Consider the following 10,451-nt stretch of genomic DNA (forward strand, 5'->3'; position numbering starts at 1 on the left):
GATTAAAAATATCATTTCTCTTTTTAATAAAAAAAAAAAAAACTTAAAATATTTTAGTCCGTCAGTCAATGATAGTTTAGATTTATCAAAGACTCAGGATGATCAAACTAGATTTGGATTTGAAGAGCCAAGTAACTTTCAGATTTTTTTTATGGAAAATGAAGAGAAGTGGAGTTTGTATGCTACAGTGGAATTGATATGGCATGCGGAATAAACTTCCTTAAATCTTCTACAAAATTATAGAACTACAATCATGTTTTTGTAAGAGAGTATTATTCCCAGATAGTTTATATCATGTAAGCAGGCATCACAGTATTAGAAAGGACAAGTCGAATAAAGAGAGAAAAGCGTTATGATCATTAACAAAGATGTTAATTATCAGTTTTAAACTTGACAATATTCAACCAATTTTAGAAATACAAGGTGTTATTATTAATCTTAGAGCTCAATGATGTGCTGTAATTAACAGATATTCGAAAATTAGAAAAAGATTCCATCACAATATATGTAAAAATAAGAGTAAAGAAGCATAACTTTTTTCTATAAAAATGAGATAACAAGCACAAACTGTGATTCACGTATGCGCATCTGAGTTTTGTAAAGCTACTTGATTTCAGATACTACTTTATGCAAGAGATGAAGATGACTATGAGAGGAAAGATTCATTTGTACACTGTAGCAATTGCCCACTGCCAATCATAACGATTTCTGCGTAGATAGATAGATTTATTATTTTTTTATTTTTCTTTTTTATTATTTTATTTTTCTAGCACTGTAATTGGCTTGTGCAATTGGCTTGTAATTAATATATAACCTATGAGAGAGAGGTGATTATTATTGCATTTTTAAGTCAGACACAAGGATAGTATATAAGTACATGTACACGCATAGCCAACGTATTATAGCACTTAGGATACGTACGACATCAGTCTGTTAATATACGTTATCCCTCTTCGTTGTTATTAAACACGATAATAACAAATGCTGTTCCAAGAATACAATAGAATTCGAATAATAAAAAAATAAATTAATAAACAATTGAAATAATTTATTTTTTATTAAATAACTGAGCGCGAGCATAGATAGTTTATAGCGCGCGAGTCTACGTTAGGGGACTCGAGTTTAACGACAGATCTAATAACGATTTCTCTTGAGATACACTGAGTGTAACCTCGCATTAACTACACCAGTTGCGTATAAGTGTTGCATCAGTGCTGCACTACACAAGTACATACATCATGGTGTACACTTCATGCTATCGTGTTAAACATGCTATGTTCAATTCTGCTGCGGTTGACTTCCATTTTTGAAATTTTTAATGTCACACTGGCTCTACACTGTCTCTTTGAGATGGTGTAGCAAAACTTCATTTCGTGCAAAATTTGCACAAAATAGCCACAGAAACACGTTACATTGAATGAGTTCGCCTACCACCAGGAAACACGCTACACTATCTGAATTGCACTGGTAGACGATAGTTATTTTTTTAATTATTGTACTACTATTCAATCAGTTGAATATTTAATATTAGAGTATTTCTTCGAAAATTCAACTATTTTCGGAATATAAACTAAAAAAAGTTAGATTATAAATTTGAAACAATTTTTTTTATTGCAATAAATATCCGAAATATTCGAACATTTCACCGAAATGTTCACCATGTTGATCTAAATATGCTGATCTAATATGCTTATAGTTTTCATTAGAAGCTCGCTTGAACTTTTTAGAAATTCTTGAAAATAAAGAAAAAATGAAATATATTTTTTATTCTTTTTATCATGTTTCGGAGTGATAAGATATTAAAAATGAAAAATGAAAGAGCAGCTAGTTCACTTTCAACGTCCTATTCCGGTGATAAAAAAAATAAAAAATTTTCGCGAAATTATTAAAAAATTAAAAAAAATCTAAGTAAACTTTCCACGACTAGGCATGTTTCAATCAACATGGTGAATATTTTGAATATTTATTGCAATAATAAACAAATTTGTTTATTATTGCAATAAATAAATAAAATCTACAGTTTGATTTCTTCTAGCTTATGTCCCGAAGGGATCTTGAAAGACGGTTCTTGAAAAAATATTCTCATACAAAGATATTCAGTTGAGTATTATCAAACAAACAACTAAAAATTCCCACTAAAAAAAAATCTTTTTTTATGGTAGTAAAAAAATCACATATAAATTTATTCAAGGTCATCAAAGTATGTCTCTTTACTTATTCTACAGTTTTGATAATAGATGTCTTCCCCTTATTTCTAACTGTTAAAAAAAAATGTAAAAAATTTTTTATCAGATTCACCATGTATAATTCAGAATATGTTTTAACAATGCTCCGTACAGATATTTTATTCTTACAGGATGCGTTCCACTTAATGCTCGCATATATCATCTTATTCTTATTTAATATTTGATGACAAGAAGGATGAAATGATACTTGCGAGCGTTGCGAACATTAAGTGGAACTCATGTAAAGTATGATAAGCTAATAACTCGAAAAATGTGGAAAATACAGAAAAACATTTCAGTCGAAAATGAAATGGTTGGAAGAAGAATTTTATGTTGTTTGTTTTTAGAGACGCTACAAAGATACAAAAGTCACTATCACTTTTTTAATGAACTTATATTATTTCCTTTATATAATATGATTAATCTAATTATTTTATATACAAGGTATCCCAAATATTTCATGAGCAGGTAATTTTTTATTAACTTTTTAGTATTGCGTTTTCTTATTTTTATCAATTACCTAAGATAATATGGTATTTAAAAAATTTTGAAAAAATTCTGAAAAAATTTTTAGAGCTATGAGAAGATAACAAACAATTTTTGTCTTTTGCAGTTTTTCTGTAAAGTATTTGAATAAAAAAATGATTGAAGACCGATTTTTGACAATTTTTAATAATTAATATCTTGTTAACAATTGCAAAATAGTAGAGAACTTTTCGACTCAGTTTAGTCCACTCTACCTGTCCATAAAATATTTGGCGATTATTTTGAGATATCCTGTATATAATTTATTCTATATATATATAAAAAAAAATAGCGGTAAGTGGTGATCGAAATAAATAGATCATAGACGTCATACAATAAACTTGGGCATCTATCAACATAACCCCATAGAAACATTAGTCGATTTGTGTCTGCATCATAAAGTTATTCTCGATTGAAAATGTCAGTTTACGAGCCAAATTCTCGTCATTTGCGGGAGGTTTTAATTTTTTGCTTCAATATGAAGAAATCTGCGGCTGAGGCTCATCGAATGCTCTCAAATACTTATGTGAGGCCGCTATTAGTGAAAGAACATGTCGTGAGTGGTTTCAACGCTTCAAGAACGGTAATTTTGACGTCCAAGGTCATGCTCTGTATGACCTATATGAGCTGGTGGGACCAGCTCGGCGTAGTGTATTATGAACTGTTAAAACCGACTGAAACAATCACAGGCGATCGGTATCGAATTGATACGTTTGAGCCGAGCATTGAAAGACAAACGGCCGCAATACAACGAGAGATACGATAAAGTGATTTTGCAGCATGACAAGGCTCGACCCCATGTTGCGAAAGTGGTCAAGACATATATATTGGAAACGTTGAAATGGGAAGTCCTATTCCACCCGCCGTATTCTCTAGACGTTGCTCCCTCTGACTATCACTTGTTTCTATCAATGGCACACGGTCTGACTGACCAACACTTCCGGTCTTATGAAAAAGTAAAAAATTGGATCGATTCGTGGATAGCCTCAAAAGATAACCAGTTTTTTCGACGCGGGATTCGTACGCTACCCGAAAGAGAGAAAGTAGTGGCCAGCGATGGACAATACTTTAAATCATAAATGTATAACAGTTTTTTACAATAAAGCCTCGAATTTTGGAAAAATTCGGCGGAAGCAAAGTTGTACACCTAATATATTATGGCACACATTGACATATATTGACATAAAATATTAAAGGAAGAATTTTATTGGATCGTAGATGTGAATACACAATTAATAGGAAATAAAAGCCTTTTAACGATTGAAACTGGATCTTAAGTGCTTAAATATTCGATCTCATACGTCGTCATGAAAATTGCGCGCTAAATTGATTTTTCAGACTTCTAAAATGCAATCCGACAAAACTATAGTGGTAACATAGTAATTTGATGGCATCTTGGAAAAATCTTAATAATGTTGATAAATTTAATTATTAAAATCTGTAAATAATTTTATTGTGAAAAATATTACCTCGGTCGAGATTCAAACTCAGATCTCTTTCTCGCTGAATGGGCATCCATAGTCAAACTATTGAGGCCTTAAGTAATGCAAATTAATTAGGGGTAATCAAATTATCATATTACCACAAATTATTATATTAGTTCTGTCGGAATTGCGTTTTAAAAGACTGAAAAATCAATTTGGCGTGCAATTTTTATAATAACATATAAATAGTGAATTATTTAAGCATTTAAAATTCAGCTTCGACCGTTAAAAGATTTTATTTTCTTATTGATAAATATAAAATATTCAATATCTCGTAAACCATTAATTTTATTATAATCGTATTTTACTTTATAATACTTTTGTGAATAGAGTAAAGAATCAATTGAGGTAAAGAAAACACGTAGTTGCTTATTTAAAAAATTATCCATTTTGCTTATGTATTTTTTAAAGCAACTTATATGTTTATAAGTATACACCCTATATGTTACCAAGATCATAGCCTTGAATGACTTCCAACAGGTTTCAATTGTCGCCGTTATTCATTAAAAAAAATTATACTCTCCTAATCGGTTCATCCCATGTCTCCTCCTCTAGAACCATTCTATTTTTCACGCAAAGTAGTGAAATAATTATTAATTTTGATTGTTAATAATTTTTTAACAATCAAAGTTAGTAATTATTTCACTACTTTGCGTGAAAAGTAGAATGGTTCTAGAGGAGGAGATATGGGATGAACCGATTAGGAGAGTATAATTATGCGAAGCGAGGTCCATCTCATCTTTTCCTGCTTGGTGCGCGCCACTTTTCACACAAAAGGTCTGTCCTACCTCCCTTCCTGCTTAGAGGCGCACGACTTTCTAGGCAGGGAGAGTACAATGTAAATCTCACTTCGCGTGGAAAGTCGTGTGGGGGGGGGGGGAGGTGAGACGGATCTCTCTTCGTGTGAAAAGTTGAACGTTCTTAAGCAGGAGGAAGTATAGGATATTACTTAATATTAAATGTATATAGCAATGTGACATTATTTCTTAAACTTATTTTGTTAATATAATAACTATTTAATCAAATAACGAGCGACGGCTAAAACCTGTTGGAGATCACTCAAGATCATGACTTTGATAATATCAAGGTCATTAGAGTTTGGTCTTCTAATCAGTTCTTCAGTACTTGGTATAAAAATATTGGTACAAATATAATGCATATACTAAAATATGTGTAAAAATCATGTACAAAAAAAAATTAAAATTGTATAATGTAAATTGTCTAATAACATATTTGCAGATGATCTACTGTGATTCAGTTATATAAATTATATAGGATGTCTCTGACTTATGGAATCGCCTATCAAGGTCATTAGAGTTTGGTCTTCTAATCAGTTCTTCAGTACTTGATATAAAAATATTGGTACAAATATAATGCATATACTAAAATATGTGTAAAAATCATGTACAAAAAAAAAATTAAAATTGTATAATGTAAATTGTCTAATAACATATCTGCAGATGATCTACTGTGATTCAGTTATATAAATTATATAGGATGTCTCTGACTTATGGAATCGCCTGTCATGAGCAGGTAGAACAGACCGAACTGAAACAGACCGAATCGAAAAGTCTTTTACTATTTTGTAATTTTCGTAATACTTTAAGAGATATTATGTATAGATTTTGAAGATAATTGAATAAATACGTATCCGCGCGGATTTTCGTCAAATATACACTCATCGGTATCGATCGCTTGTTACATAGGTGCGCCGCTTGTGTTATGATGTTTAAGACGCGTCTATTACGTAATTCCCGCGTGACAAGACCGCAACCGATGGACGTATACTTAATAGTAGACACTCGCTGCATGGACACACGCTGCACGTAATTGGTGATTTTTAGAAATTAATATCTTAAACAGTTTGCAAAAATTGCAAACTGTTAAAGAATTTTTCGACTCAGTTCAGTCCGCTCTACCTGCTCACGAGAAGTGATTTAGTTGGGGACATCCTGATAAAGAACACGACTGGCTCCTGCACACAGAACGCGGCAACGCTTGTCGCGCGGTGGAAATTATTGAACGGTGAATAATCAATAATTCTATATTTTTAAATCGGCCTCACCAAACCTTTTAGAAATGATATAATAGTACTTCCGCCGCGCGGCAAAAGTTGGATTTAGTTCAACTTTTGTTGCGCAGAAACTATATATCTATTACTTCCGAGCAAACAAGTGATTGGCTATCGCGCCAATTTACGCTGCGCGGCAAGCGCTGCCGCATTCTGTGTGTGGGAGCCATAACAATAGAGAGTTTTTGCAATAATGTGAATTCAGATACAGTGAATTTTAAAGTCATGTTATCCTTTTCTTAATTATTATAGTTGCTAGGAAGACAGATCTAAGCATTCACCGTATCTGGATAAACAGCATTGCAAAAACTCCCTAATAAGTTTTATGTGAGAGAACTGATAGCATCTAGCGGCATTCCTACAAAGATGAATTCAATATTCATTTCATTATTAATTAATTTCATTATTTTGAGATATTTTCATTAATTTACAATGTGTAGTATTTCAATTTGTAGTATTTCAATATATCTCAGTGCATACAATACACAGTAAAAGATTATATATTTTACTTTTCATTTTTCTTTCCCATTTTCAATATCTCTAAGATTTATGGTATTTCAGTAATATAATTTAGTGTTTAATATCTCTGAATAAATTAGTAAGAATATTAAATGTTATTTTTGCGTCAGTTTCCATTATTTTTAAACTCGTCATTAATTTTTATTATTTTTAAAATTCATAATATCTCTCAGTATTAAAAAACTTATTTATGTTGAAATACTTTCAAAAATATTTTATTTTCATTTCTCATTTCAACAATTTCATTGTCGATTTCAATCATTTCAACCACTTCAATCATTTCAATCATTTCATTTTTTTCCATTAGGAAAATTAATACATACGAGAGGAATACGGAATTCAAAATGTAGTGAGATTCATGAGAATAAGGAGATGTCATTGGAGAAATTATGTGGACAGGATGGGATCCGATGGAGTGATAAAATGACAAGATCAGGACAAGATCGGAGATCCTTATTTCCAGACGATTGTCCGGAAGATCGTCCAAAAGATGGGTACGAGAATTGGACCTCTGCTTCGAAGGAAAATTAAGAGAGAGCAGAAGAAATAGGACATAGTCCTAATAGAAGAGGAAGAAAAAGAATTAGAAAAATCATTTTAATATTATTATAATAAAAAAAAATTATATAATTTTATTTAAAAAGTGGAGGTATCTCGTATCTTTCTGGTGTCTCCATAAAAAAAAATGTAATACTATCTCCATAAAAAAAATACGTCCCCTTCGAAACGATTCCATCTTTGTCTGTAATATTTTTCAGTTTTTTCTATATTTATCGAGTTATTGGCTTCATACTTTACACATACTGTGAGTCCTCAGATAGCAATATGGCTGTCTTGTTGCTTGCTAAGTATACTATACATTGCTAAATATGTGTTGCTACCAGAATTACAGCTGAGTTTTTGTTAGCAACTTAATACATCCACGACAACATCACTATTTTGCTGAGACACGCTTTGCTATCTGGGTCATGTATAATTATTTTACCTATATATCCTATCTTGCACCAAAGAATCCATTATAGTTCCGTCTATCTCGCCGAAGAATTTTCCGGTATGCTCATGACGTTCACTTATAATAATAAATCCATTGTTATCTAGAATGTAACAATCGAGCTCCTCCGAGGCACAATTCTTTTTACATCCTGTCATTCCGGTACACTAAAATAACGAATTTACTCATATTTCATGTGATAATTATGCATAAAAAAAAATACGTTTACTTACTGTCGAAGTAATATTCACAAAATGGGTTGCTAAAGATGAGTGTTGGAATTGCAAACCTACTACCACTGCTGGAGCTTTGTGACCTTTTCCGATGAATATAGCATGGGTGGCGGTGACGAGTGGATCGGTCGTATCGGCTAATAATTAAAAAATCATATAAATAATTGATACAACATCAATACGCAGCGACGTCAGTCAGTCAGTTAGTTAACATCAAACAGTAAGAAAGGACAAATCTTTGGGAAATCTAGAATTACGTGCACGAGTCCTATATATTTGATTACACATATATATATGGCTCACATAAAAAAAAAAACAAAGAAATAAAGTTTATCAATCATATTATTCATATTGGCATAAAATTTCATTTTAAATTATGATGTCTATAAAGCATTTCAATAAAAAACAAAAGGCCTAGTCGAATAAGCATATAAAAAATGTCTCTAAATCAAATCCAATTTTGAGTATGTTACATTGTTAAGCTCGATAAAAGATTATTTTCACATTTCAATAAGATTATATCACATTTCAACTTGTTAAACTTATCCATGTAGTAATAGTAAAAAACGTCAATTTCAATTTTTTTTATTTTTCTACCATGTGAATTAAAAAATTTGACACACTTTTTAGCATATTACATTAAAAAAAAATTTTTTTAGATTTTTGATTAAAAATTTGAATTAAAAAAAATGAAAAAATTTTTAATGAATGTTTTTTATTGAAAATACTTGAGTACTGTCTTCAAAAAATTATGGTGAATTAATCCATGATGAATGAAATATGTCATACTCAGTCTTTTTTAAAGATGTGGAATATTGTTTCAAAAATTGAAAACCAGTTTTTTAATATTCTTTATTTGTATTTTCCCGACAAAAATATATTTAATATAATACTATTATATTTATACATACATTATTATAATTATATATACATTATTTTGAAATATTTTATACAACATGGGATGTATATTCAGAAGTAACCGATTTTTTAAATGAAATTATAATAAGGTAAAAAAATATATTTAATATAATTTTTTATATAATATTTAATTTTTATAATATATTTAATTTTTTTTGATATTTAATTATTTGATATTTAATTAGTAATGTCGTTTGCATCAAAAAATTTTGGTGTATCTCAGTTAATATGTTTTTTTTTGTTGAAACATTTTGGGGGCCACAAAGAATATTCGAAAGTTAAAAATAAGATCCACTTTAATTTTTACAAATATTTTAAAGAAATTTTATTATTTTTTTATCCAACTTTTCTTTATTTACAAATGGTATGCAAGAAATAATTAAAGCTAGGAGCTTTCCATCAGGACATTTAGGCATAGTGTTTTCCAATAACGATATAACACAAGTTTACAGCCAAAAGGGAACTCTGTCGATGCATGTCACCTAAAAACCTTGATGAAAAACATAAATTTATGTTAAAATACGCATATTTACCTGCGTTAAATGATACGCTGAAAACGAAGCTTTCCGGTTCTATGGAATGTTGATCTACTGCGCGTTTGTACCATGATGAATCCATAGCTCTTGCATGTTTTTCAGCGAATCGCCTGCGTGCCATTAATTTTGCAAGATTGGATAATAAATCATGTTAAACATCCATCGTTTTCCAAATTTTTGATTTAACATTAAACAAATACTATTTTATAATTCTTTATAATTTATCATTTATCCGACAGTTTTATTGTTAAAAATAAGCTCACGGTTCCTCGGTGTTTCCGTCATTCTGTTGATGTTCGTGCCATCGCAGGAGTCCGCTCCTGGTCGCAATGAAGCTCCTGGTGACGCCGAATCTACCTTTGCCCTGACTGCAATTGCAAAACAAGCTATGTAAACTGTATTTTCAGTGGAACAGCAAATTGGAACGCCATTGGTACGCAATTATTTGCATATTCAGTAGCTGAATTGCAAATCAAATTAATTGCTTTAATCGTGGCACATGGATTTCCGATCAATAGTTTTGAGCTTGCAACTTCTCTTCCATCGATTAAAATACGAGGAAACAAGTGCGAGATGAAATAAAACCGTGAAAACGCAGATTTGACGTAGCTGAACATTCGAGGGTCTTTCGTTAACGTACCTATTAATTTTGATGTTTTATAAGTTTGATAATCTGAATTGGAGACAACAATATATTTAAATATATACAACGATATACATATTTTAATATGCAACAAAAAATATATATTTTTTTAAATTTGCATTCAATAATCACAACGTTAATTGTATTGTATATAGAGTGTCTGATACGCGATAGTAGAATCAAAAGAAAGTAATTCCTTAATGAAAATTCGAAATACATACATACATACATACATACATACATACATACATACATACATACATACATACATACATACATACATACATACATAATATATATATATAT

At 30.6% G+C, this 10,451-nt stretch overlaps 1 protein-coding gene across 1 annotated transcript in view; it reads right to left on the reverse strand.

Annotated features, from left to right (window-relative positions):
• The window catches only part of LOC108693258 (voltage-dependent calcium channel subunit alpha-2/delta-3), a 137,862-nt gene that overhangs the window by 22,475 nt on the left and 104,936 nt on the right, over window positions 1-10,451 (reverse strand). The window contains exons 17-20 of the mRNA XM_018202115.1: window positions 9,766-9,870; window positions 9,500-9,612; window positions 8,049-8,185; window positions 7,810-7,982 (exon numbers count right to left, since the gene is read on the reverse strand). Coding sequence (XP_018057604.1) covers window positions 7,810-7,982; window positions 8,049-8,185; window positions 9,500-9,612; window positions 9,766-9,870 — 528 coding nt within the window. The remainder of the gene's footprint in view (window positions 1-7,809; window positions 7,983-8,048; window positions 8,186-9,499; window positions 9,613-9,765; window positions 9,871-10,451) is intronic.

This window comes from Atta colombica, unplaced genomic scaffold (assembly GCF_001594045.1).
Source record: "Atta colombica isolate Treedump-2 unplaced genomic scaffold, Acol1.0 scaffold89, whole genome shotgun sequence".
NCBI classification, from domain to species: domain Eukaryota; kingdom Metazoa; phylum Arthropoda; class Insecta; order Hymenoptera; family Formicidae; genus Atta; species Atta colombica.